The sequence below is a fragment of the Anopheles funestus genome, chromosome 2RL (assembly GCF_943734845.2).
Source record: "Anopheles funestus chromosome 2RL, idAnoFuneDA-416_04, whole genome shotgun sequence".
In the NCBI taxonomy this organism is placed as follows: Eukaryota; Metazoa; Arthropoda; class Insecta; order Diptera; family Culicidae; genus Anopheles; species Anopheles funestus.
The window spans coordinates 75,115,861-75,135,777 of NC_064598.1; the positions used below are offsets into that span (position 1 = coordinate 75,115,861).

Sequence of the window (19,917 nt, forward strand, 5' to 3'; positions counted from 1 at the left end):
CCCGATTGCAACACTATCTAGAACATCTCGGGAGCAGTGAGCCGTGATGCATGTTTGACTTGCTCTGGGTTCTGGTAACTGATACTACCGCACTTGCACGATGCACTGTAGCAGGTTTCGTTCCACAAACACACACACACGCACTCTGGTACCCCTAACTTCACCCTCTTCGGTCGGTATGGTCACGGAACACAGGCCACTTGTGTTCTATTCTCATCCGTTCTCGCGTTATGCAGCTCTGATACGGTTCCGATACACCGTCAACCATCTATCAGAATGAGGGATCAGCCAACGATCACACACCACGGGAGGTAAAGATGCGTGTTGGGGAACCCGCTGCAGGGTTAGGAGTGTGTGACTTTATTTATTTATTTACTGCTCCACTGAGGGATGCATGAAAGATGTGTGATTCTTTACTTCATGATATGGATTACACTATGCTGTTCTTTTACCAGCATCCGCGATTATCTGTCGGGATGTTTTGAACAGTCACTGTGTGTCGGATCTTTGTCGTTTGACGAAGTCTGTGCACCGTTCGTGCTAGCTGCCCTAAGAGGGTAATAATATTATCATATCACAAATTACTCTCTATTATACACTGGAGACCACCCGTACCATGAGACATCGTTGGTAAGAACGAGATAAATTTTAGAAGAGAACAAACGTAACAGAACCGTCTTTTCGCTTGGACCACACACTGAAGGTGGAGGAAGTCTTCATGATGTAAACGTAAGCAGTTCCATTTCCGTATCAGTACTCTTTTCACTCTTACACAATAGTGGCAATTGTGGTACAAATCGTGTAGTGTTTAATGATCTCGTTTAGGATCATGAATATATCCGAGGACATCCGGGTAATGGAGTCTTTCTGCTGATGCTGATTGTCGTTGAAATCGTTGAAGATAAGTAAGGCACTTCCTTTCTTTTTCTTTGTATTTGTCCATATCAGTTAATGGAGCACTTCCTAGATCGAGGAGGATTAGTTTCCTATGTAAGCAAGACTAAAGTACCAAACGGTACCTGAAGAAACTTGATATATTTAATTTATCATTAAAACAATCAAATATGGTCAATCAGCGTTGTTTCTTTTAGCGAAAAATGGAGGTCTTACTGAATCGTTCTATGTACGTACGAATAGTTACACAGTTACACCGGATCGTAATGATTGCAATTCATTTCGACGATTAAATCATGCCGCGATTAAGTACGGAGTTGATAAGGGGAGGACAGCTTTGAGAAACGTAAGGTTTTCCAACATCAGTCATATGGTTTCAGGGTAAACCACATACATGGGCCCATCACAATGGTCGACACCGTACTAACATGGCCATCGTATCGAGGTGCATCCAACAACGCGATATGATGATGATGCCATAAACGGCTCGTAATTGTTGTCGATGCTGTTCGTGACGGCAGAAGGAAGGAGTTGTGTTGTACGCACACACGCAATATGAAACATGTTGCTTCTTCACAGCGCCAAAAGAGTTAGTATGGCATAAGAGAGACGAACTACACGACCATGTATTGCAAACAACAACATATCGTGTAGTTGAAGGCATTATGCTTCTAGGAAGGCTGCTGCCGGCGGTGTTCCATGTCCCAAAGCAACGACAAACGGTGCGTTGTGCAAATTCACAAGAAGAAGGAAGCAAAACGCATCTAGTGCTTATAATGGAGTTGGTGATACAATATCCCCAACGGTGGTGGAGGATGGCATATTATACTTGCGGTTACCAGTGCGTCAGTTTGAGGCTTTGTGTCATCACCAGTACTAGTATTTGTCCGCCGGGCATCATCATCATCGGTGCGGTGTTCGAGGAAGAAGATCGTTTGTTTACGTTTTTTCTTTCACATGCGTTCAAAGATGCACCATAATAAGAAATGCTATGGCGGAAGACCTCGTGGTAGTATTAGTCTCCGATGCACAATTGTAATGCAAGTAAGATGCAGCAATGGACGGGTTGTAAAGACCGGTTGATGGATATGGGATGCCGTCTACGGGTCTTACAAAGATCTTCCTAAACGTGCATCTTCGTGGTACCAGCGGAATAAACCATAAACTTGCCGGAGAGATGCAAGACACTTTTTGGCGCGTTCTGTCTCGGTGTATTTACGCGCGAGTTAAACACGTTTTTCTATCTTCGTCTTCTCAACTCCCGTGTTCGGTTGACTACCTGGTAAGCTGGTTTTCTCTTGGGCCGGTTTGTTTGCTGACCCGTTTATGTACTTCGGTACCAAGTTTAAGGTCTTTGTGTGTACTGTACACCAACCAGCACGATACAACTCTCCTAGCCAGACGACAAAAGTCAACGGGATCGGAGTGTTCCAAGTACCCTTTGGTGGATTGTGTATTATAAAAACCCGTTACGCACGTTTGTTGCTGTACCGCGTAGAACTAACAGCACTCGTGTTTCCTAGCCACCTTTTTCCGGACGTCCATTTGTGACTGTTCGTGATTGACACGAGAAAATCGGTAACGAGGAACTTTTCGATTGGAAGAACAATACTCCAATCGAAATGGAAAATCCTAGGCTACAAACTAATTTGGATGTTCTGTTCCCAAGTGTTCAGTGTGCTGCACAAAGAATTAACCATATTCTCCCAGGGTTGACCGTCGATCGACAGTTTAATTGGTAACGTCAATAGTAATTGCACAAAATGAAAAAAAGAACACCTTGAAACACAGAAATGCAAGCAAAAACGGCTTCGGAAGTAAGAAAACCTTGATCCAACCCGTTCCTCATTTCCAGCTCGGTTAGAATTAAACATTTCTAACAGCTCAAAGGGAAAGCGGCTAAAAAGAATCTCAAACATCGCATCGAATCGATTGATCAATCGAGTGTGTTTGGGTGTAGTTCATCTACCCTTGCAAGAGTTTTTATTTCTCCATGCACTTCCTTCTAAAATGCATGAAGACACATCATCATGATGATGGCGCACGTGATGCAGCTGTTGCAGAGAAAAGAATGGAAGGATCACCACAAATCTTCAACACACACACTCTATGTCTGAGGGCTATTCTCGTCGCTTCTAGCCGCTCTGTCCTGTGCACCTTAACTCTCGTGCACACAATAATAGACCGAAGAGTAGCAAAGAAGGAGGAAAGACTAGATCCATCACAAATAGACATGATTGAGTCGAATTGCAGCATTGTTTTTTTTGTTGGTCGAGATGTGTTAGTGCGTTCTTATTTCCTTTTTGCTGCTTTCGACAACCGAACAAGTAAACATACATGCACAGTGGAGGCGAAGGAGAATTCATTGGGTTTAAGAAATTGGATGTAGAACCTTTATAATCATCATCCTGCTTCATGATTGATGCTCGTTCGAATTCTGGCACCGCGCTTTCCGACGATGCTCAGCGCTTCATTAGCGATGAATGGGACGTCTGAAATGAAGTGTTAATGCGCTATAAAATTAGATTAGATTGCAGACGCATTGTGTAGCGATCGAAACGACTACGTCTGCAACTCAGTTTGACAGGGAAATTTCGGGACTAAACAATGGTTGATGAGAGAAGAGTGTCTTTGGATTCTTAAAATGTCTACTTTCTTATCACATCCGCTGCAGCTCTTTTATGTCTCAATAAAAACAAAACATATAAATAACGCTTTTACCACCAAAGAAAATTTTACATGGTTTTAATCAAGTATTTCTGCTCATTATTTTTGTTAATGAATCGCACCAAAACTGTATTGATTAACTTTCACCTCCAAAAAGTATCCTGATTCGAGCGTATAGAAAATTCACTATCGAACATGTAATGTAATAGATAACGTCGCCGATTCTCTTCCGAAGCCATCAAGCGTACCTGTTTAAGTACGATTTGTTCCACGGCTAACTTCCGGGTCACGCTCTAACGAATGACACACAGGGTGATCTTTCTAGCCTCCGGAAATTAAACCTTCAAACCCAAAATCCGTCAATGGTGATGAAGCTCATTTCGTAATGAGCACTAGCGTAATTTTTTTGTTGTTGTGTTCATTCACTACCGTAGCTGCTTTTAGTCAAGTGTGTTGATACGTTTGAAACGTGCAAGTGAACGCGATGTGCTCACGTTTTTAAGAGCCTTTTAATTTGAGGTTAAGCTTTTGGTGTGCGGTTTTTGATCGCATAGCAGCATAATAACGTTTCGAAGAGTATACGGGTCACACTTTTACATTCTCCTTCCGTTACTGTTTTTGGGGAAATATTTCCCGTATTGAATGAAGATGCTGTACACAGTAATTTAGACACTTCAAACAAGTAGTACAGCGCCCTGAAAGGTAAAAACAATTGCCAATAATTAGGGCAACCGTTCAATCGTTCATTTACTCTTACCAGCGTTTCGTGGTGTTGATTGATCGTTCCCGCCTAAAGCTTTTTTTTGGGACTCTGAATCTGGGGTTGATGTTGCTGTGATCATTGTGAAACGATTTTTTTTATTGTGGTGATCGTTTACCGAATGATCACGGTGTCGCCTAGTGAAATGTGTGTCCAGAAGCAGTATTTTCTAAGATTATAGCATCTCTTTAACACGTCTTTTTTCTGTTCTTTTTAAATCATTTCCAGGACTCTAGCAATGGGATGATAAATCTGGCGGAGGTTGGAGGACCACCACCTCATATCAACGGCGGACCAGCTGTAGCTGGGTTACCACATATGATGCCAACACCGGTTGTTGCCGGTGCCGGTATCGCCATGATGGGTCAACATCATCAACAGCAACAACAACAGCAGCAACAGCAACAGTCTCATCCACAGCAACGTCTTGTTGGTGGTGCACCCCATCAGTTGCCTCCGTCGGGTATGCATCATCCACATGGACCTCCACCACCACCACCAGGAGTCGGAATGGGTGGACCACCACCACCACCACCGCATCATCTAACACCGGCCGGAGGAGCACCACAGAATCGACCTTCGGCACGTGAACGAGCGATGCATGCCGTTGAGTACTACAAAAGCAATGTCCGGCGAGCGCGCGTTGATGCCGGTTTAGCTCGGAATTCTCTTCACGAGCGTTACTCATACGTCCAGCGGCAGATGGCGACAGTGGGTAACGGTAATGGTGTGGTCGGTACAAAGCTATCCCCTCACGGACACACAGATCATCTCTATCGAAGCAATTCGAGTCTGGAGTTGATTCACGATCACGGTGCTGGCGGTATACCGGATCATCTGCATCCGGGCGGGGGAACGAATCTAAGGCGCGAGTACGGTAGCCACGGTTCAATCGATGTGATCTCATCCGACAGACATCCACACCATCACCACCATCATCAGGGTCAGGTCGGTGCACCGAGTGCAGGTGAAAGCTTCCTCACGATGCTGCAAGAGTATCAACCGTTCGGGCTGGATGGGTCCTCACTGCTGTATTCGCTGAACAAACATCACACAGGACATGCACATGGAGCTGGTGGAAGTGGTGGTACTGCTGCTTCTACGAATCCTATTGCCCTTACCGGGGATGATGTAGTTGACCGGGGAGGAAACGCAAGTCCGAAATTGAGGAACAAATTTCACCGGCTCTGGGGTTCTAGTACAGCGGCAGGTGCAGCTGGAAGCAATGGATCTGCGAACGGGAAGCAATCTAGGCAGGTGGCAAATGGAGGAGCCCCCACCACGGCAGCCTCTCTGGACGACAGTCAGTTGTGTGTGGCATTGAACGTGAGTACGAGCTCAACGACAACAACCGTTTCCTCGGCGGACATTGAAGAGCGGCAGCGACGTCGAGCATTTGCTCATTTCGATTGTCGCTCGCTTACGGCCAACTTGGGATATGCGGCCAAGTTGCGAGGATTTTTACTGGAACGCCGGCGCAATACGACAACTGGTGCATCAGCAGCGGCTACGTATGGCACACGATCATCTACCCCGGATGGGGATAGTGTAGACGAGGACTACGGTGATGGGCAACAGAACGAACTGCTGGAGAACTGTCCCTTCTTCCGCAATGAGATTGGTGGTGAGGAGGAGCGTGAGGTCAGTCTTACAAGAATGGCGTCTTCGACGACATCATCGTCGGGTGCCGGAGGGGCAGCAAGCGGACAGCAACGGCGACCTATCCACCGACCAGCACTTGCGTACGGAGTGTCCGTGCTAGAGTGTGGCGCCAACGATACACTGTGGAAGGGATACACCTGTCCGTACCAGAAAGGACCCCGTCCGATCGAGCAGATTGACAATGGGGCGCTTTATTACCGACAGCACTTCTTCGGCCAGGATCACCAGAACTGGTTCGGTATGGACGAACATCTCGGACCGGTCGCGATTTCGATTAAGCGAGAAAAGATTAACCCTACACCGGTGCAGACGCTCGCGTTACACGGCTCGGACGTCGCACCAACGACAACGCACCCGGCCGAGCAGTATCTGTATCGGTTGATAGTGCGTACCTCGGAGCTTCTAACGTTGCGCGGTTCGGTTATCGAAGATTCGATCCCGAATGCGCGCGGTGCCGGCAAGCACGCTAATACCAAAGAGATTCTGGAGTATGTTGCGCCGGAAGTACAAATCGGTTGCCTTCGGTTGGCAGTCACCACGCCCCAGTGTGAGCAACAGTTGCTGAAGCTTGACGAGCAGGGGCTCACGAACAAGTACAAGGTGGGTATTCTATACTGCCGGGCTGGGCAATCGTCCGAAGAGGATATGTACAACAACGAGGAGGCTGGTCCAGCGTTTAACGAGTTCCTTGACACCATTGGACGACGCGTTCGGTTGAAGGGCTTTGAGCACTATAAGGCGGGCCTGGACAATAAAACCGACTCTACAGGAACTCATTCGCTGTACGCAACGCAGCAGGATTGTGAGATTATGTTCCACGTATCGACGATGCTGCCGTTTACGCCGAACAATCGGCAACAGTTGCTCCGCAAGCGTCACATCGGCAATGACATTGTGACGATCGTGTTCCAGGAACCGGGCGCACTTCCGTTCACGCCCAAAAACATTCGCAGCCAGTTCCAGCATGTGTTTGTGATTGTGCGCGCAGTAAACCCGTGCAGTGATCATACCCAGTACCGTGTGGCAGTATCACGCTCCAAGGATGTGCCCGTGTTTGGTCCCCCTGTACGGGCCGGTTCGCATTATCCACGTGGAAAACAGTTTGCCGACTTCCTGCTGTCGAAGGTGATCAACGCAGAGAATGCGGCACATCGATCGGTGAAATTTGCGATGATGGCGATCCGGACGCGCCAAGAGTACCTAAAGGATTTGGCCACCAACTACAGCACGGCAACGGTGGTTGAAACGGGACAGCGGTTTTCGATCTTCCCGAGCAAAAAGCGTGAACGTCCGACGAAACCACGTTTCTCGGGCGATCTATCACAGCGGGGTGCATTCTGTTGGCAGGTGGTGTTGCATGATAGTGGCCAATCCACACATGTCGATTGCTTCCTCGGCATTTCGGCAGAAACGTTCGTACTGATTGAGGAGTGTACGCGTCAGATCATCTTTGTGACGCCTTGCCGGGCAATTCTCGGATGGTCAACGAGCCAGAATGCGCTACGGGTGTACTACCATCAGGGTGAGTGCGTGACGCTTAACATGCGCGATACCGGTGATCGAGATGAACAGTTGGAAGTGATCGAGCGGCTACGTGCCGTGACGAATGGGTGTGGTGCGCTTGAGCTTAGCCTGCGCCGGAATCCGATGGGACAGCTTGGGTTCCACGTGCAACCGGATGGTGTTGTGACGCAGGTGGAGATCTCGGGTCAAGCGTGGGCTGCCGGGTTACGGCAGGGATATCGTTTGGTGGAGATATGCAAGGTAGCTGTAGCGACGCTGTCGCACGATCAGATGGTCGATCTACTGAAGACGTCTGCCCAGGTTACGGTTACGGTAATCGAATCGTTTGCTGATTTTACACCGAGGCGTGGTTGTACCTTGCAGAACTGTCGCTTCAATTCCATCAACTATGAAAGCGAGTACGACAATATGGTACTGGACGGTGGCGGTAGTAATAAGAATGGTACCAGCGGTCAAAGCGGTGGTGGAAACAATAGCAGCAGCAGCAGCAGCAAGAAGGTCATGCCTAGTGGACAATTGCAATCATCCGCCAGCCACCGGCGTCGATACGAGCGTAACTTTTCTCCACCACGATCAAGCAACAGCTCGGGCTATGGGACGGGAAGTAGTAGCCGATCATTTACGGCAGCTGTCGGAGCAACCGGCCAGCAAGTACCAGCAGCCGTTCAGCCCAACGGTGCTGACATGGGCACACTAACGTCGTCTTCGAGTGGACACTCATCGAACGATGAGCGCTGGTACGACGTGCTTGATCCGCCACAGGAAGCATCCTCCATAATGGCGGGCCCACCATCCGTAGCATCCGATCCGAGCGTTAACTACCACCATCCGAAGTTAACGGCGTCGAGCAATTCGCTACCTCTCGTGGGATCCAGTCCGCGTCCGCTTTCGTTGCACAATGACAGTGGACAGATATCGTCACCATCACGCAGCAGTAACGGAGGTCAGGTATCGGGCCAATCGATAGGACGAGATAATTCGGCCAATATTGCGATGTTAAAACGACTCATCATTGCTGATTCTCCGAACAGTGGTACGGATGGTGGAGCGGTAGTTCTGCAGCAACAACAACAGCCAAATCATCCAGAACCGTTGTACAGCAGCTCGTTGAAGAATCTTTCCAACCACCATCTTCTGATGACCGCTGGTGGTAATCACACGGCGGACGAGGACGATCTTTCGCGACATAATTCACCGCAGCTAAGACGTTCGGCAACCACGACCAACATCTACGGTATCAATGGCAAGAAAGCGAACGGTGGTGCTGCAACCTGTTCCGGGAGTAGCGCTTCAAGCAGCCGCAATAACAGTCCACGACCCAATGGAACCGGTGAACCGGCAAAACTACGAAGTGGTGCTGCCTTGAAAGGTGGAGCCCAACATCACCCGCAGCGGAACAGCGTCAACTACACGACCGGCAGCACACTGCAGGAGGATCTGATGAAGCTCATCAACCCGGACTATATTGCAAACGATGACAACTTTAACGCGGGCGGCATGGAACGTATGCAGAAGGGACATCATAATAGCCACAGTCTCGGGAACATTGCCAGCTTGGCCGGTGGGTTGAAACCGATCCCGCAAAAGAGTTGCTCACGCGAGGGTGTCAATCTGGGTGGTTCAAATCAACAGCTTTCGGCCGCTAATGGGAATGGGCTTAAGCTGACCAATGGAGGTGGAGGTACGAACAGTCCGAGCAATGGTGGCGAGGAAGAAGTTATCTTTACAACGGCCCGTCCAGCAACGGTCATTTCGTCGACTACTTCGAACAGTTCCAGTCCGGCTAGCGAACTGCTCGGAAAGCATCACATGAATGAGGATCATTTAAAGATGTCCCCAAGCAGAAAACCGCAGCAGCAGCATCAGTTCGTTAATGGAGGCATCCTGAAGAATGGTGGAGGCAAAATTCCCTTGCCAGACATGAAGGAGATGGATTGGAGTAGTCTGGTGGATACGGCAACCAAAGCAATGACACAGGTGAGTAACTTATCTAGCTAATCGTTTCCAGTGAGGAACGAATCCTAATCGTACTTTTGTTTTTTTTTTTTAGTTATCGGAATCTGTGGCCAAACACCCAGGAAGCAACGTGTACTACGATGACATCAGCCAGGTGTTGAACGGAGTGCACAATCAGCATCAACTCCAGCAACAGCAGCAACAACAAACAGGTCACAATGGCAGTATGAACGGGGGCGGTCCAGTAGGAACAATTGTGAACGGAGGCACGGGTGGTGGTTGTAGCAGTGTTAGCGGAACCGGCAGTAGCATTGGAAGCGGACCGGATCTATCCTCCTCCACACCGAGCTCGGCCTCACCCGTATCCACCGGGAGCAGTAACGCCGCACAGCAACAGGCCCTGATGGCACTGCAGAGCAGTTCGAGTCTGCCAGAACTTCAGTGTCAGGTCACTCAGCTTTCCGATCGAGTGTTGCGCGAACAACGTCGCCGCCGATCGCTCGAGCATGCCGTCCGACGGTTAACGGAAGAAAATCGGCGCCTGCAAGATGAAAGTCAGGCAGCTGTGCAGCAATTGCGTCGTTTCACTGAGTGGTTTTTCCAGACGATCGATCGACAATCGTAATGGATCGCAGTGTGATAACAAAGCAAAACACCAACTCAACCCACACACACACACACACACACATGTATAAATGTCGTGTCTTCCAAAGCGTGATCATCTTATAAAGGAAGAGGAAATGAGGAAGGAAAACATTGACATTCGTTTTTTTATAATTGACCAAAAATTACATGTACATATAAGCCAAGGTGCGCGCTTTTAGCGAGCAAACAAGTGTAACATTTAGATATTAAAGAGCACACCTTACAACGTTACTTAGAGAGGACCATTAGTGGTAGATTGAGCACCATTATGCAAAAAAGTTAAACATTCTTTACACAACACAGCACTCGAGTGAAACTTTTTGGTCTGCAGCCGATTATTGATATATGGGTATATAAAGCCCTGTTTATAGGTAGATATTTGTAAGCGAAGTTTGAAACGGTTTTGTTTTCTTCTGCGCATACAACAGCAAACACCAATTATATGCTAGACTGTAGTTATCATATACAAAACCTCTTTACATACATATGTACATGCAACGAAGCATACGGAAATTGCACCATAGATCGCCAAGCGTGTTTTTTTTTCATCAATTGGCGTGGCGATTTTCGAGGATATGGTGCACCACGCATGCAAGCGATAAGGACAAATAATATGCCAAAAATGCCTCTTCATATAGTACTGCTATTACTACGATTATGCTAACGTTTTTGCATCGCTATGGTATTTGTATGATTTATATGTTGTGTATAGACATTTCGACCTTAATTTATAAAGTTATATTTTCTCTCTCTCTTGAACGTTTGGTATTAAATCTGGGCAAGCACCATGGAAAGAGTTTCGCGGCAAAGTAGAAGGATGGTAGTTTAATTCCTGTTCTGACAAATAAGTAAAAATGGTTTTTATCAACCGAATCAAACGTTTGTGCGCGGACCAGTGTTTACATTACTTTAGTTACACCCTTTTTCGGTGCTGCAGGTATGCATGGTTAGGCACTTCTCTTGTGTACTGTTTGTTTAAGCTTTGTTCTCCGTAAATGTAAACGTATAAAAACAACAGTAAACAAACATGTAAAAAGGTTTCTGTTAGTTATGTGCACTGAGAAATTAGTTGTGATTTGCATATGCAACAAAAGATAGAATCAACTCTTCTAATTTGTCATTTCAACCTTGTTACTTTTGGCATAATTTCGCGAACATAAATCAGAAAACAAAAACGGAGCCACATGAACAGTGTAAAGAGCAACCCCTTAGTATCTCTTAATTTATCTGTAATACTATCACTATACTCTTGTTATAATAACTAGCCCATAAGCAATGTGCGAATCCATGAAGCAAAATGAAATAAAATGTTACAGAACTCTTGAAAAGCTGCTTTGAAATATTTTTTTTTATTTAAGAAAGAACTGGAGATACAGAACAAGAATAAAGGCTTTTCATTTAATGTTGGTAGATAATAAACTAAAAGTTGTTTTAAAATATATGAGAATTTTACATTTTCGTCATGATACGTATTTTGCACAAGGCAATAGATAAACGACATTAGCGCCACTATATCGATGTGGTTGGTAGCGCAACTATTTCCAAATGTTTTAAAAATGGTTGTCATGTGTTGTCAACTGTGATGAACGCTGGTCACCCTACAGTGCGCATGGTTTGTTTACATTTTAACTCGTGCTCCCCGGTGTAGTGCGTTCGGTGGCTTCTCTGTTGGAAAATCGGAAAATTTGCGTGGTGCGCTCACGGTTAACCTGGTTCTTAATAGCTTTTCATCTAGTTTTCAAGTGATTCTACAGACAGTGATAAAGGCAAACCTTTCCCACTGAATCCGGCACAGTTTTTCCATGTGAAGGATAAAGGGCAACTCACACCGCCTTCTCTTCAACAAAAAGGTGTTCGGTGTTTTATTGTGTTAAAATTACTTGTATCTCATTGTAATCAGTAACTAAAAGTGTTTAAAACAGTTTCATATTCTATTATTCATTACGTTTACTGCGTGTACGAGCGCGAGGTGATATTTTTCGACGAACTACGCGTAGTGTTTTGTGTGCAAAGTGACGGCTACTTGTGTCCGAGCTTGCGTACAGTAAACATTTTGAATACAACCAACTTGAACGAAGCGCACGTGGTGAGTAACGAATATTTGATTTTTTAAATGTATTTATTCTCTAAAAGTTATGTTAAGTATTCGGTCTGAGATTCTTGTCTCACAGCAAGGGCTGACTATTTCGTCACATGCAATCTATCGGTCCAGAAAAGAAAGAAATGTATTTAATTTTGTTGGAATAACAAACAAATTTATTAGTTGTTGTAAGATTTGCTGTCATTCTGTAAATGCGTTCAGTTATCAACGTTATCAGTCTTACCTCACATCTTTGAACGATATTGCGATCATTGTCATTGAATTGATTCAATCAAATTTTGTCTTAAAAACATGACCGACAAAAACCAACGTCAAATGTTGCGTTCCTTATCGGTTACATGTATATTTTGGAGCATTGATTGCTGATACCTCGTAAAAGAAGCATCTTACCAAGCCCACGCGAAACGTGATATCGGTGAGCGAAGGTATTACGTGAAATGAAACGACCGTCAATGAAGGCCAATGATTCCATACAGGGTCAATAACGAATCGATTATAAATTATCAATCAGCAAGTAAAATAATGCATTTTCATTGCTAATTTCATTTTTTTAAATCATATATTAGTTGTATTTCTTTTCACTACGTTTATAAAACGTAATCACTTTGCAAAACCGAAACTCAACCGAAAAACGTGTCGGACAGTTCCTGGCACTTACGGAGATCATCCGCTTGATTGGTGACGATCTCACACAGATGATTTAGTAGACAATCCTCAGTACAGTCGTTGGCAAGCGATGCATCCGCTAGTTTCACCTTATACTCCCAGTACCGGCGAAGTTCGTCGCGTCCCGCTGGTGTTCCCAGTCGTTGAATTAGCTCATCTACACCGGCTGGGCTGAGATCGGATAGACCGAACTCTTCCTGGAACGAGTACATACGGAACCAGTCAGGACGCTGATCCGGTGTCAAGTTTGCGGACGTCAGATTGTAGGCGTACGACTCAAAGTCAGTCACTTCCTGTAGGACGAAATGGGAAAGAAAGAAGAGTCATGAAGCAAGGTTCTAAAATGTCCCTCTGTCTAAAATGACTTACATAAGTCTCCGGGTTAACGTAGTACACTACGTAGTTTGGATTGACATTCGTGTGTGCCGTACCGCTACCACCGTTCCACGCCACACCGACAGCAAACTCGGGGTTTTCACTGGCGTAAAACACATTGAACTCGTCCTTGTGAGTGTGACCGTGGAACTGAGCACTGATCGTATCACGGAAGCGTTCCAAGATTCGTCGATACTCGCGCTGCCACACACTGAAACAATCGGATGAGATGGGAAGATGGGCCAGGATGTGTACCTTTTCGCCGGCCCGTTCTGCCTGCAGTAAAACATCATGCAACCATTGGAGCTGTCCCTTGAGGGCATCCGGTTGGAACAAGATCCACCAATTGAACGTGTAACAGTCGTTGTTGTTGAGTGCAATAATACGGAATCCCGGGCGTACCAGCGCAGTGTAGTAACCGCCAAGACGGATCGTCTGTTCAGCAGCACGTGGCAACCAGTGGCTCCAGAGATCAGCGGACAAGTGGTACAGCCAATTGGTCGAAAAGTCCGGACGATTCACTTCACCCAGTTCGTACACATTCGTCGGATGTGCTTCGTGATTGCCAAGAATGTTGTAGACAGGTGTGTCGGGGAATGTGTCACGCAGCTTGCTAATGACACGATTAATCGACCGTACGTTGTACCCGATCGAAGTCTCCCAGATGCCGTGATCGATGATGTCACCGGTGTGGTAGACAAAGTCCGCATCGGAATGTTCTTCCGCTACGCGATCGATAAGATCTTCGACCGCATTCCACGGTGTATCGCAGTTACGATAGTCGCCCCAATGTCCGGAGGCTGCTGCAGGATCTTCCGGTATGCCTTGAGACTCGCGGCAGCAAGCCGGTGCACCACATTCCGCATTATATCCGGTGCGATAGTTCGGATCGAAATGAAGATCAGTAATTTGGACGATCTTCAGATCATTCGGACCACGTTGGGCAGTACCCGTCTTGGAAGCTGTCACCGGTGTACCGTTCGAGTCAAGATCGACCTCCCACTCGGTAAAGGTAGGATCGTCTAGTACGCATGCACCGGATTGGAAGACGACGGCGCACAACGATGCCGATGTTAGATCTGGTCGATTGTCCACAATATACAGAATCGGGTCAATGTTTAGTTCGATCAAACCGCGACAGATGGATTCTTCCTGCAGATTGAGCATCGTGCACAGTTCCACCGTCGTGTTGAACACTTCCTCTCGCGAGGCACCTTCACGACGGAACTCCAAAACCGAACCACCGAAACCGCGACAGATCGCACAGAGTGGACCCTCTCGGGTTGTTGGCAGCTCGCGTATTTCCTGAGCTCGTTCACTTTTGCCAATAGCGGACGCTTGGATCAGTTGCTGGAAGTGCCGCGACATGGTGCCGTCCTCCTTCCATCGGCGGAATTCCCGCGAGACTTTGTCCTCAAACTTAACTGCAAAACAAACAGTTTTGATAATTAATGATAATCCGTTTTATAGCACAAGCACCCACAATAACCCCCCATGAAGAGGAACGTGTTTGTGGAGATTAAGTATGATAAGATTAATAACCATTGGAGGGAGGTAAGGATCGTTCGATGGGAGCACACTTTTCTGATTGGAACTTTGTGCGTCACCAAGAAGCACATTCTGGGCTGCTGGATACACTTACCGTAAAACTTTTGCAGCTTCTCAACCGTTTCGCGATATCCTTTCGGTTGCAAACGATCAGCCACTGCTGTAGGTGTCTCCAGTGTCACCAACAATGCCACGAACAGCAACGCGGCTCTCCCAATCAGAACCGACATTTTAAACTGCATTGTACACGCTTGTTAAACCACTGTTGCGTTTTTGTTCACGCGTCTCCAGGTGTCCAGCACACTATAAAGTGCTATCGCCTTGTTGCGGTGAGTTTTTATACCAACAGTGGGAAACCGTTCCGATAAGGAAAGTCAAATGCGCCTCAATCAATTGCGCTACCGTTTGGCGATGGGTTGGAAACGGTGGTATCGGAATTCGCGTGCACAAAGTTGTCTTCTTGATTGCTTGAAACTTGACCACTTCACCGACACCAGCTCTACTGGCCGAACAGGGGTTCTCCAGATGCGATTCAACCGTGGCGTGGGTGAAAGATGCACGATAAGCGATGCTTTGCTGGGGCTTTAGCTAAACACTGCTTACGGTTTACGATCGTGTTAGGGATCATTGGCTTTCGGATGTGTCGTTTAGCGGAAGAAAATGTAGACGGTATTTAGGGTGAAGTACTAAACACTGTACGATCACGCGACGACGGATTGCCTGTATTATCAGACATCGGATAGCAAGAATCCGAAGATGAAACCAAGGCAGTATCAATTGTTTATGAGGCGAAGATTTGTAATGATTTTTAGACACGATCGCTTCAAGTAGTAGTACGGTCAAGGTACATCTAGGTCGTTTATTGGTTATTACAGAAACTTTCACTTTATAATTAGTGAGATTGTTTATGGGAGTCTGAAGTATCTAGAAACACTTTATTCGCGTTTGAGCAATCTTTTGAAGTGGAGTCAATGTTTGGTTCTTTCTGAGGGATGTTTTTAAAGCTTATTATATTATCTATATATATAAAATTCTCGTGTCGCGGTGTTAGTGTGCAAACTCCTCTTAAACGGCTGAACCGATTTGTATGAAATTTTCGCTGAACGTTCGTTAGGTATGAGAATAGGTTTAGCGCTATAGTTCGTTTCGCTAGGTGAGTTATCAAGGGAGTTATCAAGTAGGCATAGCCATTTTTTCAACACGAATAATGTTGAACACTACTGAAACAAAAAAGTTCAAACTAATAAATCAATCAAAGTAGGTACACATGCCGATTTATTAGTGCAATTTTATTCATTAAAACGTAAAGTGAGTGATAAATAAGTAAAAAGAAAGTGTGTGAATAATTAAAAAATGCTATTTAGTGATTTGCGGCTCAGTGGTACATGTGGAATCGGCGCCTTACACGGAAGTACCTGAGTCAAATCCCAATCGTCAAGGAAAGCCAGAAATGCCCCCTCAAGTAGCAGTTGAAGATCAGCCACAAAAAAGAAGAAAAATTGCTTTGACAGGGAATATCATTTGGATTAAGAATGGCAATAATTTAAGAAATTTAAATTATTCAACGATATTCTCTAATCGCCACTCTAATAATGCCACACGAATCAAGATTGAACACTCAAAATGTTTGCTTTAATTACAAATCGCATGTTTAAGGGCAAAGCTAGGTTTGCCGGGTAAGCTAGTATGTTTATATAAAGCAATTGACTACACATTTATAACCTCCAAAATACTGTCAATGGGTGTTGAAAATGTTTAAGAGCTAAATCAGTCAATTCGTAAATAATGATTTATTTTATTTTCTAGTGCACGATTCGTTATGTTGAATTGTTTTATTACTTTTTTCTGTCAAACCTAATGTCAAATGATGTGCTTTAATAGTATCGATCTTTTTGAAGCGATTTTAAACTACATTTTTAACATCTTTTTTATAATCCTGGAAATACATTAACATATTTTCTGTCGAGCCATCACACATATCGTGGTCCAACGTACAAGGAAGGTTTCAAATCTAGTCTTATTATGTTTTTCAACTTTGCAAAGTTTGAATACCAAACTACATGATAAGCATCAATCTAGTGAGCCGAGGTTGCTGATTTGCTGCAGATCGTTATGTCAGACGTAAAATGACTATTATCTACGTTGCTGTCAAAAGGATAGAATTTCTTCAAAGACACCTTCTTATCAAGCCAATGCGCATTCCTTAAACGACGATAAAAGTAAAACGGGAACTATTCGGCAAAAGGATAAAAGAAATACACTTTTAACAGTCAATCAAGATTGGCCAGACCATTTTTCTTTTTGCTGCAATACCTACTCTTGAGGTATGAAACGATGCTAACTTGCCCCGTTTATACGTGTTAGTTTATAGCGTTGCTTGTAGAGATGAGAATACTCACTCTTTTCAAAGAGTTGAAACAGAGTGAAAGAGTGGTTATAAAGATTTGAAACATTTACTCACTCTTTTGAGAGTCATAAAAATATTATTCTAAACTAATGTGTTGATTATTCCTTGGCGTTTTTACTCACTCACTCTCTCTGCCGACTAATGACTCACTCCTTGCCGTTTTACTCACTCACTCTCTCTGCCGACTAATGACTCACTCTTTTGCGTTTCAACTCACACAATAAGAGTGAGTAAGTGTTTTGTTATTGTTTTTGACTTTAAATCAGTCAATAAGAGTGATTAAAAATGTTTTGTTATGCTTTTGGATTTAAATTACTCAATAAGAGTGAGTAAGTGTGTCGTTACTCTTTTTGGATTTCAATCACTCTACTACAGTGATTAAAATGCAATTTCGTATGAAGCTAATTTATTTGAATTTCATTATTCGAAATTATGTATTACAAGTCTGGCTGTAAATTGTTTGGCGTAAAACATATTTAAAAGTAAACAAAAGTTATGTTGGAATTCATGAAATATGTTTTACGCCAAACAATTTACAGCCAGACTTGTAATACATAATTTCGAATAATGAAATTCAAATAAATTAGCTTCATACGAAATTGCATTTTAATCACTGTAGTAGAGTGATTGAAATCCAAAAAGAGTAACGACACACTTACTCACTCTTATTGAGTAATTTAAATCCAAAAGCATAACAAAACATTTTTAATCACTCTTATTGACTGATTTAAAGTCAAAAACAATAACAAAACACTTACTCACTCTTATTGTGTGAGTTGAAACGCAAAAGAGTGAGTCATTAGTCGGCAGAGAGAGTGAGTGAGTAAAACGGCAAGGAGTGAGTCATTAGTCGGCAGAGAGAGTGAGTGAGTAAAAACGCTAAAGAGTGAATAAAAGAGTCATAAAAACTCCTTTTGCTGAGTTGAAACCTTAAACTCCTTTGCAGGATTAAACTCACACACTCACTCTTACTCAGTGTGCACATCTCTAGTTGCTTGGTCGTTCGTTCTCGGTGACCATTCAACTCCGCTAGCTACTACACAGGAGTTAAGCCGAAGAACCATTTGCAATAACAACCTTCGTTAAACGAAGGAATGCCTTTCATCGGGCGGCAAGAGAGCACACAATTTGTAATGGCCATACTGGCTGCTTAATGCTCCAGGTCAGTGTTGAAGCGATTAAAATAGCATTGTTAAAAGGAGCAACCATTTTTCTTGCCCTTTACACTGGGAACGCTTCTCTGCGAACGCAATGCAATATACACTAGAGGGGTTATTTTTTTATTATCAATAATTTCTTCCCGATCAGAAAACTAGTACGTGGGTACACAAACCGGTAACCACTTGAGAATACGAACAGCTCTTACTGGCAAAATCTATCGAACGCTGCAGCCATTGCAACCGCCATCGCCATCGAAAGCTTTTCCACCCACAACTTGTGGGTTCTTCTTGGTAAAACCTGTCCCCGGTATGCACTCGTCGAATCAATACCTTTTCATGCGAAAAGAAAGATTAAATATGCATCGTTTGCCATGTCCGCTCTCGCCGTTTTCCGCTTTTCCATTGCTGAAGCGCAAAAGGGCACGTGGAAAATCGTGGCTTTTTTATACCTTTTGTTCGGTTTTCTAATATATGTAGTTTCGAACTGCACACGGGAAAATTGAATCATAATGTTCTTCGTAGAACAATTAGGAGCACTTGGCTGTATTTGAACTTTAAACTGCACACTACATCCTAACGAGTAGCTAAACTATTTTAAAGTAGTTCTTGAAATTAGCAGTTGTTAAATAAGAAAATGAGAAAAGGGTTATGTTCTGTCTTTCACAAAGCATTAAATTTTCTTTTCTCACAGATAGCCGGATTCGAATTCCGGTGGAAGCTAGTTTTTTTTCCTCCTGTTGAACATAAATCAATAATTAACGTTGAACAGCAGAAATAGAAGTAGAACACATTTCGTGGCAACATCGTTCATTCGCGGATAATCTTTTCTATCGTCCTTTTGAGAGACTGGTGTTATTGATTTGCTGTCCGCTGTATCTTTGCAATTAAAGATTAATAGACGGAAGCTGTTGCCACCGTATCGCCGACCGCAAACCCACTAATGATAAACTCGGGTTGGGAGGGTTGCCGAAAAAAGAGAAGGATCGTTTCGGAAGAATTTCGCCTTTCCAACCTTTCAGCTCGACAGCCAACTTCTTCTACGAAGCAATCCGTCATTCATCTACGAAATTATTTATATCTAACGCCTTCATTCGATGGGAGAGGCCAATCCCATGATCGGGTTGTGTTTAGTACCTTTTTTTTTAGATCCAACGTTCACAAGTCAGTGGCACGTGATGATGATGGTGGTGGTGATGGTGGTGGAACTTCATCAACGGATGGAACGGATGCGGTGCGGTATTTGCCATGGTCAAAAGGAGCAAACCAACAACCGAACGTCAAAAACCATTCCGCTGGTTGGGAAACTTAACGGGCTAACCGGCTAACCGGAGAAGAACATCCCTGTGGGATAGTTTTTCCTGTGGTTTGGCGAGGAGAACCATCGAGGTGGGAAAGAGGGATCTATTTATTCGTCTGCCAAATCCAAAGACTCTCTGGTTGGATGATTTATTGGTGTTGATCGATGAGATGAAGAAGAATAAGAAGCGAATGTGGAACATCGGAAGTGAATGATGCAGAACCTGCTGCTGGTGAAAGGATGAATCGGGATTTT

General features: G+C 44.6%; 3 protein-coding genes across 4 annotated transcripts in view; 2 read left to right on the forward strand and 1 right to left on the reverse strand.

Moving 5' to 3' along the window:
* Positions 1–11,441, forward strand: part of LOC125761109 (signal-induced proliferation-associated 1-like protein 2) — a 75,971-nt gene extending 64,530 nt beyond the window's left edge. For both annotated transcript variants that reach the window (XM_049421959.1, XM_049421960.1), the window contains 2 exons: positions 4,550–9,484; positions 9,558–11,441. In XM_049421959.1, coding sequence (XP_049277916.1) covers positions 4,550–9,484; positions 9,558–10,088 — 5,466 coding nt within the window. In that variant the 3' untranslated portion in view covers positions 10,089–11,441. The remainder of the gene's footprint in view (positions 1–4,549; positions 9,485–9,557) is intronic.
* Positions 11,442–11,668: 227 nt separating this feature from the next.
* The window catches only part of LOC125761125 (tRNA-dihydrouridine(16/17) synthase [NAD(P)(+)]-like), an 81,967-nt gene continuing 73,718 nt past the window's right edge, over positions 11,669–19,917 (forward strand). The window contains exon 1 of the mRNA XM_049421991.1: positions 11,669–12,194. The gene's annotated coding sequence lies outside the window, so the exon portion shown is untranslated. The remainder of the gene's footprint in view (positions 12,195–19,917) is intronic.
* On the reverse strand, positions 12,410–15,245 carry LOC125761124 (sphingomyelin phosphodiesterase-like). Its single transcript, XM_049421990.1, has 3 exons — positions 14,893–15,245; positions 13,245–14,674; positions 12,410–13,168 (listed from the first exon to the last, which is right to left on the reverse strand). Exons 1-3 carry the CDS (start codon positions 15,038–15,040, stop codon positions 12,830–12,832), a joined length of 1,917 nt encoding a protein of 638 aa, XP_049277947.1. The 5' UTR covers positions 15,041–15,245; the 3' UTR covers positions 12,410–12,829.

Bases quoted from the DNA above. Each gene is read 5' to 3' on its own strand.
- LOC125761124 (XM_049421990.1), bottom strand. From the start codon at position 15,040: ATGCAGTTTAAAATGTCGGTTCTGATTGGGAGAGCCGCGTTGCTGTTC. The intron at 14,675-14,892 runs GTAAGTGTATCC...TTTGTTTTGCAG, and splicing joins GAAGCTGCAAAAGTTTTACG to TTAAGTTTGAGGACAAAGTC. The intron at 13,169-13,244 runs GTAAGTCATTTT...TTCGTCCTACAG, and splicing joins ACGTTAACCCGGAGACTTAT to GAAGTGACTGACTTTGAGTC.